Source organism: Aquarana catesbeiana, linkage group LG06, assembly GCF_042186555.1.
Source record: "Aquarana catesbeiana isolate 2022-GZ linkage group LG06, ASM4218655v1, whole genome shotgun sequence".
NCBI classification, from domain to species: Eukaryota; Metazoa; Chordata; class Amphibia; order Anura; family Ranidae; genus Aquarana; species Aquarana catesbeiana.
Genome location: NC_133329.1, coordinates 89,403,019 through 89,419,150, shown reverse-complemented (window position 1 = coordinate 89,419,150; position 16,132 = coordinate 89,403,019). Strand labels below are relative to the sequence as shown.

General features: G+C 46.8%; 1 protein-coding gene across 1 annotated transcript in view; it reads right to left on the bottom strand.

The window, feature by feature from the left end:
• TEKT4 (tektin 4) overlaps nucleotides 1-15,677 on the bottom strand; it is a 114,783-nt gene extending 99,106 nt beyond the window's left edge. Inside the window, exons 1-2 of the mRNA XM_073636415.1 lie at nucleotides 15,073-15,677; nucleotides 10,166-10,236 (exon numbers count right to left, since the gene is read on the bottom strand). Coding sequence (XP_073492516.1) covers nucleotides 10,166-10,236; nucleotides 15,073-15,603 — 602 coding nt within the window. The 5' untranslated portion in view covers nucleotides 15,604-15,677. The remainder of the gene's footprint in view (nucleotides 1-10,165; nucleotides 10,237-15,072) is intronic.
• Nucleotides 15,678-16,132: the final 455 nt, after the last annotated feature.

Below are 16,132 nucleotides of genomic sequence, written 5' to 3'. Positions count from 1 at the left end.
CACCCCAAAATACATTTAGCTGCTTCTCCTGAGTATGGGGATACCACATGTGTGGGACTTTTTGGGAGCCTAGCCGCATACGGGGCCCCGAAAACCAATCACTGCCTTCAGGATTTCTAAGGGCGTACATTTTTGATTTTACTCCTCACTACCTATCACAGTTTTGAAGGCCATAAAATGCCCAGATGGCACAAACCCCCCCCAAATGACCCCATTTTGGAAAGTAGACACCCCAAGCTATTTGCTGAGAGGCATGTTGAGTCCATGGAATATTTTATATTTTGACACAAGTTGCGGGAAAGTGACAATTTATTTATTTATTTTTTTTTTTTTTTGAACAAAGTTGTCACTAAATGATATATTGCTCACACAGGTCATGGGCATATGTGGAATTGCACCCCAAAATACATTCTGCTGCTTCTCTTGAGTACGGGGATACCACATGTGTGGGACTTTTTAGGAGCCTAGCCGCGTACGGGACCCCGAAAACCAATCACCGCCTTCAGGATTTCTAAGGGTGTACATTTTTGATTTCACTCTTCACTGCCTATCACAGTTTCGGAGGCCATGGAATGCCCAGGTGGCACAAACCCCCCCCCAAATGACCCCATTTTGGAAAGTAGACACCCCAAGCTATTTGCTGAGAGGCATGGTGAGTATTTTGCAGCTCTCATTTGTTTTTGAAAATGAAGAAAGACAAAAAAAAAAATTTTTTTTTTCTTTTTTTAATTTTCAAAACTTTGTGACAAAAAGTGAGGTCTGCAAAATACTCACTATACCTCTCAGCAAATAGCTTGGGGTGTCTACTTTCCAAAATGGGGTCATTTGGGGGGGGTTTGTGCCACCTGGGCATTCCATGGCCTCCGAGACTGTGATAGGCAGTGAAGAGTGAAATCAAAAATTTACGCCCTTAGAAAGCCTGAAGGCGGTGCTTGGTTTTCGGGGTCCCATACGTGGCTAGGCTCCCAAAAAGTCTCACACATGTGGTATCCCCGTACTCAGGAGAAGCAACAGAATGTATTTTGGGGTGTAATTTCACATATTCCCATTGCATGTTTGAGCAATTTATCATTTAGTGACAACTTTGTGCAAAAAAAAAAAAAAAAAATAATAATTTGTCTCTTTCCCGCAACTTGTGTCACAATATAAAATATTCCATGGACTCGACATGCCTCTCAGCAAATAGCTTGGGGTGTCTACTTTCCAAAATGGGGTCATTTGGGGGGGGTTTGAACTGTCCTGGCATTTTATGCACAACATTTAGAAGCTTATGTCACACATCATCCACTCTTCTAACCACTTGAAGACAAAGCCCTTTCTGACACTTTTTGATTACATGAAAAAATTATTTTTTTTTGTAAGAAAATTACTTTGAACCCCCACACATTATATATTTTTTTTAAAGCAAATGCCCTACAGATTAAAATGGTGGGTGTTTAATTTTTTTTTTTCACACAGTATTTGCGCAGCGATTTTTCAAACGCATTTTTTGGGGAAAAAACACACTTTTTTACATTTTAATGCACTAAAACACACTATATTGCCCAAATGTTTGATGAAATAAAAAAGATGATCTTAGGCCGAGTACATGGATACCAAACATGACATGCTTTACAATTGCGCACAAACGTGCAGTGACAACAAAATAAATACATTTTTAAAAGCCTTTAAAAGCCTTTACAGGTTACCACTTTAGATTTACAGAGGAGGTCTACTGCTAAAATTACTGCCCTCGATCTGACCGTCGCGGTGATACCTCACATGCATGGTGCAATTGCTGTTTACATTTGATGCCAGACCGACGATTGCGTTCGCCTTAGCGCGAGAGCAGGGGGGACAGGGGTGCTTTTTTTTTTTTTTTTTTTTTTTTTTCTTTATTATTTTTTTGCTTTTTTATCTTATTTTAAAACTGTTCCTTTCATTTTTTTTTTTTTTAATCATTTTTATTGTTATCTCAGGGAATGTAAATATCCCCTATGATAGCAATAGGTAGTGACAGGTACTCTTTTTTGAAAAAATTGGGGTCTATTAGACCCTAGATTTCTCCTCTGCCCTCAAAGCATCTGACCACACCAAGATAGGTATGATAAAATGCTTTCCCAATTTCCCAATGGCGCTATTTACATCCGGCGAAATCTAAGTCATAAAATGCTCGTAGCTTCCGGTTTCTTAGGCCATAGAGATGTTTGGAGCCACTCTGGTCTCTGATCAGCTCTATGGTCAGCTGGCTGAATCACCGGCTGCATTCTCAGGTTCCCTGTTGAGACAGGAGAGCCAGAGAAAAACACGGAAGACGGTGGGGGGGGGGGGCATTCTCTCCCACTGCTTGTAAAAGCAGTCTAGAGGCTAATTAGCCGCTAGGATTGCTTCTACATGAAAGCCGACCGCTGGCTGAAAAGAATGATACCAAGATGATACCTAAACCTGCAAGCATCATTCTGGTATAACCACTCAAAGTCGTGAATGCTGTACCTGAAGACAAAAAAATGGTTAACAATAAAGCACAGTAAACGGTAAAGTATAAATAATTACATACCTGAAAAACAAACATGATAAAACATAACAACAATAAAACATTGCAGAATAGAATACAATAAAAAAGAGCAGAACAATAGAGAGAGAATAGAGAGAGAAAGAACAATAAAACGACAACTATTATTTTTTATTTTATATTTTTGTTTGTGTTTTTTTTTTTTTTTTTTTTTTACACTTTTTTTGTAACTGTAACTTTTATAACTGTAACCGGTTCCAGGTTCGGGTCTCTCAAAATGCGATGGCATCTTGGGAGACCCTGTGAAAGTGTGCCTAGTCTGTGGAATGCTGTACCCTACGCTAATACTCAGCTAGTGAATGGTAGCGTTCAAAACATTCACCAATGCAAAGACCAGGATTGTCAGGACAGGAGGGACAATAATAGCGGGTGTCACGCCTATATCCGCGCTTGCTGCAGACACAACATCTTTTTTGGGGGGGTTCGTTGGGTAGGGGTACTCGGGAGGACATAAAAATGCCTCTCATGCAGCCGACTGCATTTGGTTGGGGATGTGAATGGGGGAAGTACGGGCGCTGCAGAAGTGGTGGGTTCCCAATTAGGATTGGCGAATGCACCAGGAAGGGCACTATGGGCATGACGGGCCTGTGTTTGTCTTCTTGGTGGCAGCGGGACACTATTTGTGCTTGCCACCTCACCAGCTTGAACTGCACTTATGGGACTCGCCACGTCACCAAGTGTTACTGCAGTGCTGGTTTGACTACGACCGGGGTGTACTAGGCCGCTGGCGCTTGCCAGTTCACCAAAACGCTACCAAAAAAACTGTTAACGATCGCAGGGATCAGGCCTGACTCTGCGAACGCTGCAGTTATGCATTTAGTGTTTTGTAAGTGACAGTGATCGATCGATACTGCACTTGGGTGGGCTGGGCTGGGCCGGGCGGAGGGGCAAAACGCAGGTGCTAGCAGGTATCTGGGCTGATCCCGCTAACACTGCGTTTTTGGGAACCCTAAACTGCTGGGGACGCCAGTATAGATCTGATCGGATCAGATATTGATCAGTTCAGATACTATACCACTAAGGGAGGTGTACAGTGCGTGCGTGGGTGTTAGCGCTACTGGCACTAACCTGACGCTGCCTGGGGCTGGTGCTTGCCAGTTCACCAAAACGCTACAAAAAAAACTGTTAGCGATCGCAGGGATCAGGCCTGACTCTGCGAACGCTGCAGTTATGCGTTTAGTGTTTTGTAAGTGACAGTGATCGATCGATACTGCACTTGGGTGGGCTGGGCTGGGCCGGGCGGAGGGGTAAAACGCAGTTGCTAGCAGGTATCTGGGTTGATCCCGCTAACACTGCGTTTTTGGGAACCCTAAACTGCTGGGGACGCTAGTATAGATCTGATCGGATCAGATATTGATGCGTTCAGATACTATACCACTAAGGGAGGTGTACGGTGCGTGCGTGGGTGTTAGCGGTACTGGCACTAACCTGACGCTGCCTGGGGCTGGTGCTTGCCAGTTCACCAAAACGCTACCAAAAAAACTGTTAGCGATCGCAGGGATCAGGCCTGACTCTGCGAACGCTGCAGTTATGCGTTTAGTGTTTTGTAAGTGACAGTGATCGATCGATACTGCACTTGGGTGGGCTGGGCCGAGCTGGGCGGAGGGGCAAAACGCAGGTGCTAGCAGGTATCTGGGCTGATCCCACTAACACTGTGTTTTTGGGAACCCTAAACTGCTGGGGACGCTAGTATAGATCTGATCGGATCAGATATTGATCTGTACAGATACTATACCACTAAGGGAGGCGTATGCTGCGTGCGTGGGTGTTAGCGGTACTGGCGCTTATCTGACGCTGCCTGGGGCGACGCATATCACCGCCGGGCGATCAGGGGGCTAAATCTTTATTCGGTAATAAACGGCGGGTGCCCTGACATTATAAAAAATAAACAAACTAACCAGCGTCACCCGTAACGGTTATACAGTGATCAGTGGTGAAAGGGTTAACTAGGGGGCAATCAAGGGGTTAAAACATTTATTAGATAGTATATGGGGGTCCCTGTCGCTATAAAACTCTGACGGCGAACCTAAATATTTACGTCCCTAACTAGCATCACCAGCGACACTAATACAGCGATCAGAAAAATGATCGCTTAGCGACACTGGTGACAGGGGGTGATCAAGGGGTTAAAACTTTATTAGGGGGGGTTAGGGGGGTACCCTAGACCTACAGGGGGCCTAACACTCACTGCCCTGACACTGTAACTGTCACAAATTGACACCAATACAGTAATCAGAAAAAAAAAAAAAAAAAAAAACCTGCTTGGTGTCAGTTTGTGACAGGGGGGGGGTGATTGGGGGGGGATCGGGGGGCGATCGGGGGGGGGATCGGGGTGTTTAGTGTGCCTGGCATGTTCTACTGTGTGTAGTGCACTTACATTGCAGTCTTCTCTCCTCGGCCCGGAACGGAAAATACCGAGCCGAGGAGAGATGACATCATTTCCTCTGCCTCTGTGTACAATACAGAGGCAGGGAAATGATCCCATTGGCTGAGAGCGATCGCGAGGGGGGGGCCACGAATGGATGGCCTCCCCCTCACCTCCGATCGCCGGGGGAGATTTGCCGACCGCCGCAGGCACCGGGGGGGGGTCCGATCGGACCCCCCACCCGCGGGCAGGCAAGGACGTACATACACGTCCTTTTGCCTGCCCGTGCCGCTCTGTCGACGTATATAGTCGTGCGGCGGTCGGCAAGTGGTTAAAGTTGCTGTAGGCCTCTTGGCAGCATAAATGACCGGTTTTCTTCTCGTCATTTCATCAATTTTGAAGGGACATCCCGTTCTTAGTAATGTCACTGTTGTGCCATATTTTCTCCACTTGATGATGACTGTCTTCCCTGTATTCCATAGTATATCTAATACCTTGGAAAGTCTTTTGTACCCTTCTCCTGACTGATACCTTTTAACAATGAGATCCCTCTGATGCTTTGGAAGCTCTCTGCGGACCATGGCTTTTGCTGTAGGATACGATCAGAGGCACTTTAAATGGTGGCGGGTCTGTACTGACTCGTATTTAACATGAGTTTGAATGCGATTGCTTAATTCTGAACACAGCTACATCCCCAGTTATAAGAGGGTGTGCACACTTATGCAACCACATTATTTTATTTTTTTATTTTTACTTCCTTCCACCTAAAAGATTTCAGTTTGTTATTTAATTGAGTTGTACAGTTTATAGGTCACATTAAAGGTGGAAAAAGTTCGGAAATTATTTATCTTTGTCGATTTTTTTTTTACATCACAGAAACCTGACATTTTAACAGAGGTGTGTAGAATTTTTATAATCACTGTATGTACATGTGATTTTTTTCGTTTTTTTATTTTTAATACATTTGCAAAGATTTCAAACAAACTTTTTTCACGTTGTCATTGTGGGGTATTGTTTGTAGAATCTTGAGGAAAATAATGAATTTAATCCATTTTGGAATAACATCACAAAATGTGGAAAAAGTGATATGGCCACTAGATGTTGCTGAAGATGATGGGAAATAAGTATTTATTTTCTTTAATCTTCAGCTCCATCTAGTGGCCACGATGCAGTATTTCCTCAACCCCGGAGTTTCTTTGCAGGGTCTGGGCACATCATCCTCAAAGACAAGAATGATGGACCTGCACTTTAGGGGAAAAAAATATTTTAGCTTAGAAAATTTATTTTTTCTTGCAATTCTGTCCTAGGTAGGTAAGGATGAGCTCAGGCGTGTTCGCAACTCCACATGCCTGTGCCCGCCAGAAAGCTGACACTCCGCAGCGCTGATCACAGGCAGTGAGACATTTTCTGTTCCGCGGCTGCACAGATCGGGAAATGTCTCATTACCTGTGATTAGCGCTGCAGAGTGTCAGCTTCCTGGCGAGCGTGGGAATGTGGAGCTGCGAACACGTCTGAGCTCATCCTTATAGGTAGGGTGTGTGTGGAGGGGTGGGGGGTCAGGGGAGAGGAACATTTGAAAAAAAAAAAGGCTGATGGCCCACTTTAATAAATATTCTCTCCTATTAAAGCCAGCATCCGACACCAGATGGCAGCAGGTGACCAGGACTGACGCAGAGATAAGTATGTTGGCATGTCAACTTGACCAATTGAGTCTCATTTGTTAAATGAAAGAAACTATAGGACAGAAACAGTTATGTGAGGGGAAAAAAATCCAACTTTTGAAAAAAAAAAAAAAAAAGTTATATATATTATTTGTTAAAAGAAAAAATGTGCATTTATTATTTTATTTTTTTTTTTGCATTCAGAGCATTGCTAAAACATACTGATGAGTTAACTGCTCAGCTACTCAGTTTAGGCCTATATGTATTCTTCTACATATTTTTGGTAAAAAAAAATCGCAATAAGCGTATATTGATTAGATTACACAAAAGTTATAGCATCTACAAATTCGGGGATAGAATTATGGCATTTATTTATGTTTTACTAGTAATGGCGGCGATCTGCGATTTTTATCGTGACTGCGATATTTCGGCGGACATATCGGACACTGTAGACACTATTTTGGGACCAGTGACATTTATACAGCGATCAGTGCTATAAAATGCATTGATTACTGTATAAATGTGACTGGCAAGGAAGGGGTTAACACTAGGGAGTGATCAAGGGGTTAACTGTGTGTCCTAGGGAGTGATTCTAATGTAGGGGGAGGGGACTCACAAGGGGAGGAGACCGATCGGTGTTCCTCTGTAATGGGAACACACGGATTGGTCTCCTCTCACCTGACAGAACTGTGAAGAGCAATCGCGGGTGCCCGGCGGACATCGAGGCCGCTGGGCACGCGCATCAGGTCCCAAGTGATGCGGCGGCGCGCACGCGCGCGCTCTCCACAATGCAGGGAATCCCAGGATGTCATATGATGCCCGCCCGGAGGGACGAAGGGTTTCTGCGGGCGTCATATGACTATATAGCGGTAGGTAAGTGGTTAAAGAGGAATTTCCACTTTTGGGTGGAACTCCGCTTTAACTGTACACCCCTGCGAGGGTCGTGTTTGCCTGCATGGGGATGCACAGCACAGGTGTTCTGGTCATCCCCATGCAGGCAGTCCCATTCATGTCAATTGGGATGCAGTGGCTGTACAAATGCAGGAGCTGCTCCCAATTTGACAACCATGTGGATCCCTGAACAGTGTGCATTTGGGGGTGTGCACTGACACCCTCATGGCCGTCAAATTTGGAGCAATGGCTGTATCTGTGCGGCTGCAGCGTTCCATTTGAGATGGATGGGGCTGCTGGCATGGGGATGCTTGGAATGCCTGTGCACCCCCATGCAGAAAAACATGACCCTCGCAGGGGTGTACGCTTAAAACGGAGTTCCACCCAAAAATGGAACTTCCCCTTTAAGACCCCTTTCACACTGGAGGGTATAGTGGTAAAAATAGCGCCTGCAAACCGCCCTTAAACAGCTGCTCCATTCACTCCAGTGTGAAAGCCTGAGGGCTTTTTACACTGGAGCGGTGCGCAGCGCTGGAGGGTGTCACAAAAAGTCCTGCCAGAACTCACCGCTCCTCCCCATTGAAATCAATAGGGCAGCGCTGCAATACCGCCGGCAAAACACCGCTCCAGGGGCGTTTGCAGGCGGATTTAACCCCTTTGCGGCCGCTAGTGGGGGTGGTAAAACTGCCTCGCTAGCGGCCGAATAGCGTCGCTAAAACGACAGTAAAGCGGCGCTTTACCGCTGACACTGGTGGCGGCACAGTGTGAAAGGGGTCTAAGTGAAGGTTTGCCACATTTGGCATGTCATTTTTTTGGGGGGGGAGTGGATACCCTCTTTTTAGAAGGATCCAGCTCCCACTTCCTCCCGGGGCACCGGGGCACCGGAAGGGAGATCACCTCTCCCCCCTCCCTCTCGGCAATCATCTGGGAAACGTCACAGGTCCCAGATTATTACCCGACCAGTCACAGTGAGCAGCGCGGCTCGCGCATGCGCAGTGCATGCCCGGCTGTGAAGCCACAGCCAGGCTCCCACAGTGACAACGCTGGCGCCGCAGAGAGGAGGGGGAGAGGAGCAGGGCTTCATACGCCCGCATCGCTGGACCATGGGACATTACTAAAAGTCAGCAGCTACGCTTTTTGTAGCTGCTGACTTTTATATGGGTGGAACTCCGCTTTAAGTACACTCATTTAAACGAGGCCTTAGCCTTTCATCAAAATCGGGTAAGTCAGATGGGTGACTTGTCCCTTATTAGATGGCCCTCTTCAAAGTTTTCAATCAGAGAACATCTGCCTCTAAGCAGGCTGTTTCTTGCTCTTTAGCTAACCCATAGTGCTCTAGGAATCCTATGTCATGTATTATAAGTTTATTTGTAAAGCAAAGATTGTGTATGGAGAACAAAAACAGATGAACGGTTTAAAAACTTAAAAACATCTATAATAGAAATGACCAAAAAAAGAAATATAGTTTCCCTTTAAGCCCCTGATAATTCTGTTCCTATTATACTCTGGTGGAACCACTAACCAGTTTATTATATCAGTTGGCCACTTTAAGAAGGTCTTCTAAAACTTTATTACCCCGAACTACTATGAACTGCTACCATGATGAAGCCAAATGAGTGGGTCTCACTCCTCCTGCCGCTATATTTTTAATCTTAAATAATGAATATTTATTATATACTTACTAAGGAAAGCTCTGATGAAGGTGAGGCTTTATCAAAACAGTTGTAGCCAAGGGTAGCTTGTCAAACGCATTACAATTTTATTGTACAGTCACTGTATACACTCCTACAGAAACAATGCATTTTATACACAAATGAACTGAAAATCTATAGAAGAAAAAGGTTTTAAAAAGGTGTAGTTTAAAAAAAAAAAAAAAATTCACACAGCTATTTGTCTAACAAAATTATGAGTACATTTGTCTGTGTGAACGGGGCTAAATCAAATGTCCTTAGATTATTTCTTCTACAGGTCAAATATTATTCATTAAAAAAAAAAAAAAAGAGTGGTTTGAGAAAACACTTCATTATAGATGTTGCCAAAGATCATATGAAATAAGTAATAATTTTCTATAATCTTCAGTTCCATCTAGCGGCCACAATGCGGTATTTTCCTGGACTATTGTGTTTTTTGTGAATGAATAACATTCAACCTGTAGAAGATATAACCTGAAGACATTCAATGTTGCCCCGTTAATACACAACGAATGTACTAGCAGTTTTGTTGGATGAATAGCTATGCAGTTTATTTTTATTTTTTTTTTATTTTTTATATTTATTTTTTGTATAAATACCCGCCTGTGTATGCCCAGCTATAGACATATGTCGTTGCAGTCGTATGATTCTGCAATTGTCAAAACGCTTTCTTTGCATAACTCTTTGTTCTGATGTTATGTGTGCTCCTTCCAGAAAAAAATATTAAATAAACTTTATGGTTTTATCTGAAAAAAAATGATTATCTTTGGTTTGGATTCAGGTGATATGAAGCAATGATGAGAGCGGTGACAGTGAGAGTCTGCTAGATTCTGTCTGATAGATGGAACCCACCATTATAATCTACACCTTATCTGCTGGATGCCTTCCATCATTATTATCTATACCTTGTGGGTTGGTTTGTTCCACTATCTGCCATTCCTTATCTTCTGGATCACCCATCCACCACCCGCTATCTGCCCTATGGGCCCCCCACTATGTGCTCTACCTTATCTGCTGGATGGTTTGCTCCAGGGTCCTCTTCAGAAGTTCTTGAACGTTCCTAATCAGCTCCACTTCCTAGGAGAGAGAGAGGAAACGTAGATTATCACCGGGATTCTTATGCTGATGTGTATGGCCATATTGGTTTATGATGTGCAATGTACTCAGGAGGTGTGCTCTCATATGTATGAACTTTTCAATGGAAACCTCAATGCTTTTGGCATTTACACTCACCGGCCACTTTATTAGGCACCTTGATAGTACCCCGTTTTTGCCTTCAGAACTGCCTTAAAGTGATTGTAAATGATCACTTTGTAAAACAACCTATTCAGTGTAAAGGGGTTGTAAACCTTCGCGTTTTTTTTTTTCACGTTAATGCATCCTATGTATTAAGGAGAAAAACCACCTGGCAGTCACCGGCCCCCACATTTTACTTACCTGAGCCCCTTCATCTCTTCGGTGGGGACACGCTGTCTCTCTCTCTACAGGGTACCAGCTCTTGATTGGATAGATTGATAGCAGCGCAGCCATTGGCTTCTGCTGCTGTCAATCAAATCCAATGAGACGGGGCACCGGGGGGGCAGGGCCGACTCCAGCATTCATGTCTGTGGACGCCAAATGATGAACTTGGGAACGCGCCCACAAGGTAACCCCCAGGAGAGCGCTTCTCCCAGGGGGTTATCTGATGAGGGGAGGAGCCACGAGAGCCACAGAAGAGGATGTTCGGGGCCACTCTGTGCAAAACGAGCTGCACAGTGGAGGTAAGTATAACATGTATGTTATTTAAAAAAATAAAAAGATCCTTTATGATCACTTTATGGCTGGGTTCACACTGGTGCAATCCGGGAACCACAGCGATTCCTGTGCGGGTTCCCACATCACATTGGACTCGCAGGCAGTTCACACTGCTATCTGGGAACCGTTGCGGGTGTCCTTGTAAAGTTGACACCCCCAAATTGGTTCGCAGATCGCAGTGTGAACTTTGGAATCAGACAGGAATCGGATCACATGGGTCTAAATACCCATGCAAACCGATTCCAGTGCGGACCAAAAAAAAGGGTCCTGCACCATGTTGGTCCGACTGCGATGCAAATTCAGCCATACAAACCGTATGACTGAATTTGCATTGCACATACATCGCATGTGATCTGCACAGTAATGCGGTGCGAATCACATGCGATGTCTGTTATCGCACAAGTGTGAACCCAGCCTTAAATAGAAATGACAGTGGAACCTTGGATTACGAACATAATCCGTTCCAGGAGAATGCTTGTAATCCAAAGCACTCGCATATCAAAGCGAGTTTCCCCATAGAAGTCAATGGAAACGAAGATAATTTGTTCCACGTTGACTTCTATTGTATGCAGTACAGCATGTGGCCAGAGCCGGGGGGGCGCCAGAGAGACTCGGAACTACTTGGAGGCCGCTCGGATGCATGCGGAAAGCCTCTGAAACACTCGGGAACGGAGTGTTTCCGAGTATTTCCGAGTGCACCCGAGTGGCTCTGAGTGTCACTGGCACCCCCGCACTTCTGGCCAAATGCGGTACTGCACACCGCAGAGGCTTGAATCCTGCTTCTATTGTGAGACAACACTCGCAAACCGAGCCAGGATTTTTTAAAAATAATAGCTTGTATTGCCAAATGCTCATTAACTGCGTTACTTGCAATCCGAGGTATTACTGTAAAAGGCAAAACAAAAAACATTCTAGGTACCCTTTTTTCTAAGTGATCACGTTCCCTCTGTTCTTAGCTGCAAAAGAGCTGGGTGAGGAGAAGCAGCAGCACACTGAGCTTCCCAGTGAATTGCTGTGCAGGGGGGGGGGGGGGGGACAAGTCTGATCATTGGAGAAAGTTCCCAGCATAGCTAGAGAGCTGACCACAATGCAGCTAGAGAGCTGACCACAATGTGTTCTCCTGCTTAGTGCGGTCAGTTTTTAATAAGAGGAACTGGCAGGAACACCAGGGATTTCACACAAAGAGTCCTTTCACACTGGGGCTTCAGGGCTGTCGGCCGCTAGCAGGGCGGTTTTAACCCCCCAGCGGGCGAAAAAGGGTTAAAATGACTCGCAAAGCGCCGCTGCAGGAGCGCTTTGCCAGCGGTTCTGCAGCGGTGCCCATTCAGTTCAATGGGCAGAGCGGTGAAGGAGCGCTGTATGCTGCTTGCAAGACTTTTTCTACCGTCCTGCCAGCGCACCGCTCCAGCACTCAGGCTTTCACACTGGAGAGACAGGAGAGGCGCTTTACAGGCGCTACTTTTAGCGCTGTAGTGCCTGTAAAGCGCCTCAGTGTGAAAGGGGTCAAAGGAAGCAATGCAAAGAAAACGGGAGACTTTCTCATACAAGTACATGGTACAGCAGGCACATATCAGGAATATAAGGTGAGGTAACAAATGCTTTAATTCTTGGTGGCATAGATTCTACAAGGTGTTGGAAACATTCCTCAGAGATTTTGGTCCATAGTGACATGATAGCATCACGTAGTTGCTGCAGGTTTGTCGGCTGCACATCCATGATGGGAATCTCCTGTTCCACCACATCCCAAAGGTGCTCTATTGGATTGAGACCTGGTGACTGTGGAGGCCATTGGAGTACAGGGACCTCATTGTCCAGTGGTGAGATGATTGGAGCTTTGTGACATGGTGCATTATCCTGCTGGAAGGAGCCATAAATGGATTGACATGGTCAGCAACAATACTCAGGTGGGCCGTGGTGTATAAACGATGCTCAGTTGGTACTAAGGGGTCCAAAGTGTGCCAAGAAAATATCCCCCACACCATTACATCACCACCAGCCTGAACCGGTGATACAAGGCAGGATGGATCCATGATTTCATGTTTACGGCCAAGTTTTGATCCCACCATCTGAATGTCGCAGCTGAAATCGAGACTCATCAGACCAGGCAACGTTTTTCCAATCCTCTATTGTCCAATTTCGGTGATCCTGTGCGAATTGTAGCCTCAGTTTCCTGTTCTTAGCTGACAGGAGTGGCACCCGGTATGGTCTTCTGCTGTTGTGGGCCATCTGCTTCAAGGTTTCGATGTGTTGTGCATTCAGAGATGGTATTCTGCATACCTTGGGTGTAACCAGAGGTTCATGAAAAAGTCACTTAAATTCCCTTTCTTCCCCATTCTGGTGCTCAGTTTGAAATTCAGCAAGTCTTCTTCACCTCGTCTAGATGCCTAAATGCATTGAGTTGCTGCCATGTGATTAGCTGATTAGCAATTTGTATTACCAAGCATATGAACAGGTGTATCTAATAAAGTGGTCGGTGAGTGTATATGTATATCCTGTGTCTCCTGTCTGACTGGCGAGCCCAATAACGATGCGTCCATTTCGTTCACATTTCCAGGGAGAAGTGGAATGAACGGAAGCTCCCGCCCCTCTTCTGTGACATCAGAAATCAGAAGCAAGGAGGATTTCATTACTTGCAGTTTGTTTATTACAAGCCGATACTGTCACTCTAACACTAACCCTCCCTTGAGTAAACCTAACCCCTTGTTACTTGCTATTATAGCACCCCCCCTAGTGTAGGATAATAGGTAAATTTAGTTCTGTAATCAAGTGAGCAGCGATTGTCCTGGTCTAGTTAGGGTTTCACAGGCTGGGAGTTTGATTGCTTTTCCCTGCCTCTGAAGAATCTTCCAGAGCTTAGGGAGGGAGATTCAAATAACCAGCCTATTTATCATGCTCCAGCCAATCCTCGGAAAGGAGTGTCCAGAAGGGGGCTGGGGAGGTGATAAATAGTCTGAAGCACTGGAAAGCTGGGTTCTCTCTCCCCAGGAGGAGTCCAGAGCCTGAGGGGCTGCTGCCCTCAAGCAGTAAATGGACAATGCAAATTTTTAAAGGCCCCAGTGGTTGTAGGGGCTTTGGGTCTGCATGGATTTTCCTAGAAACTCATTGTAGGACTTCACCTAAGGGGACATGCCAAAGAGACTTTCCCCATGGTCTTCATCTCTATGGTCTTTGACTGCTCAAAGACTTACCTCAATATAAGCCCCGCCCTCATCTGCTGTGCCTTGGTAGGCTCCATCCTAGTCCTGATTGTAATAAGCTCCTCCCTCATCTGCTGTGCTTTGGTAAGCTCCACCTCAGTCCTGATCTGTGATAAGCTTTATCCTCATCTGCTTTGCCCTGGTAAGCTTCACCCCAGTCCCGATTCTTATTAAGCTCCACCCTCATCTGCTGTGTCTTGCTAGGCTCCACCCTCAGCCCTGATCCATGATAAGCTCCGCCCTCATTTCCTGTGCCTTGGCATGCTCCACCTCCAGTCTTGCCCCTTGATAAGCTCCTCCCTCGCTGTGCCTTGGTACACTCCATCCTCACTCCTACCCCTTGATAATCTCCACCCCCATCTGCTGTGTCTTGGTAAGCTCCACCCCCAGGCCTGATCTTTGATAAGTTCCACCTTATCCACTGTACCTTGCTAAGCTCCACCCTCAGAACTACCCCTTGATAAGCTACTCCCTCATCCAGTGTGCTTTGGTAAGCTCAACCCTTAGTACTGCCCCTTGATAAACTCCTCCCACATCCACTGTGCCTTAGTAAGCTCCACTCTCAGTACTGCCCCTTTATGAGCTCCTCCCACATCCACTGTGCTTTGGTAAGCTCCACCCTAAGTACTGCCTTTTGATAAGCTCCTCCCACATCCACTGTGCTTTGGTAAGCTCCACCCTAAGTACTGCCTTTTGATAAGCTCCTCCCACATCCACTGTGCTTGGATAAGCTCCACCCTCAGTACTGCCTCTTGATAAGCTCCTCCCACATCCACTGTGCTTTGGTAAGCTCCACCCTCAGTACTGCCCTTTGATAAGCTCCTCCCATATCCACTGTGACTTGTTAAGCTCCACCCCAGCGCTGCCCCTTGGTAAGCTCCACCCCCACGCCTCCCCTGTTTGGTAAGCCCCTCCCTCTTACCTTGATGAGCTCTATCTCCGCCCCATCGCGCACCAGCTCCCCGCCCTCTCTGCGCTCCCGGCAGTGCAGGTTGTCGGTGGAGATGGTGAAGGGGACTTCAGTGGCGTCCAGCGCCGCCTGCAGGCGGTTCTTGCACTGCAGGAGGAGGTGTGTCTCTGCGGTGACGTCACGGATCTCCCTCTCTAGCTCCGCCCTCCAGTAGTGGACATCCAGCAGCCTCTCTCCCAGCTTCTTGGTGGAGTCCGCCTGGCTGCGCTGTGCCCGGGCCTCCAACTCCGCCGACAGCTGCTTGGCCTCATGGCGGTTCTTCTCCGAGCCGTCCCGGTCACTGAACGCCTGGTAGAAGGACGTGTAGCCGGCCTGCTGCCATTCCTCCAGGAGGTACTTGGCGGTGCGGAAGCCGGCGGTGGCCAGGCCGGACGAGGAGCTCTCCCCGGTGTTATAGGGCGCCTCCACCGAGCGCACTGGCAGGCTTTGAGGGGGGACAGTCTGCGGGGCGGGGGGCCGGGAGACGAGGACCTGAGCGGACATGGCGGACTGCGCTTCACCTGGACTGAGACCCGTCACTATGGCAACCCTATCAACTATCCGGAAGAGAGACGCGTCTGGTTGCTAAGAGACCTGGCAAGGCGGGGATTCAGTTTCCTTGCAACGGGGAGCGAATGAGCGCGCTCGGCACGCCCCTTCTACCCACATTAACTAATCAGAATTGGGCAAAGTTTTTTTCCCGCCCATATTCTGAGCTGTATGTATGTAGAGTTTCCTCACAGTGCCACAAGGCAGGCGGTGAGGCTCTAGAGCCGTCCATTCGTTTCAATGGTGCCTGACCCTTTCCTTTAAAGCGGAGTACAAAAATGGAACTTCAGCTTTTCGGAACCCTCCCCCCCCTCCGGTGTCACATTTGGCACCTTTCAGGGGGGGGGTGCAGATATTTGCACACACTTCCGGCATAGACTCCCATGGGAGTCTACGCCTCTTCCTGTCCCTCCGCGCTGTCTCCTGGGAAACACACAGCTCCCAGGAGATAGCGGGGACCAGTTACGATGCACAGCGCGACTCG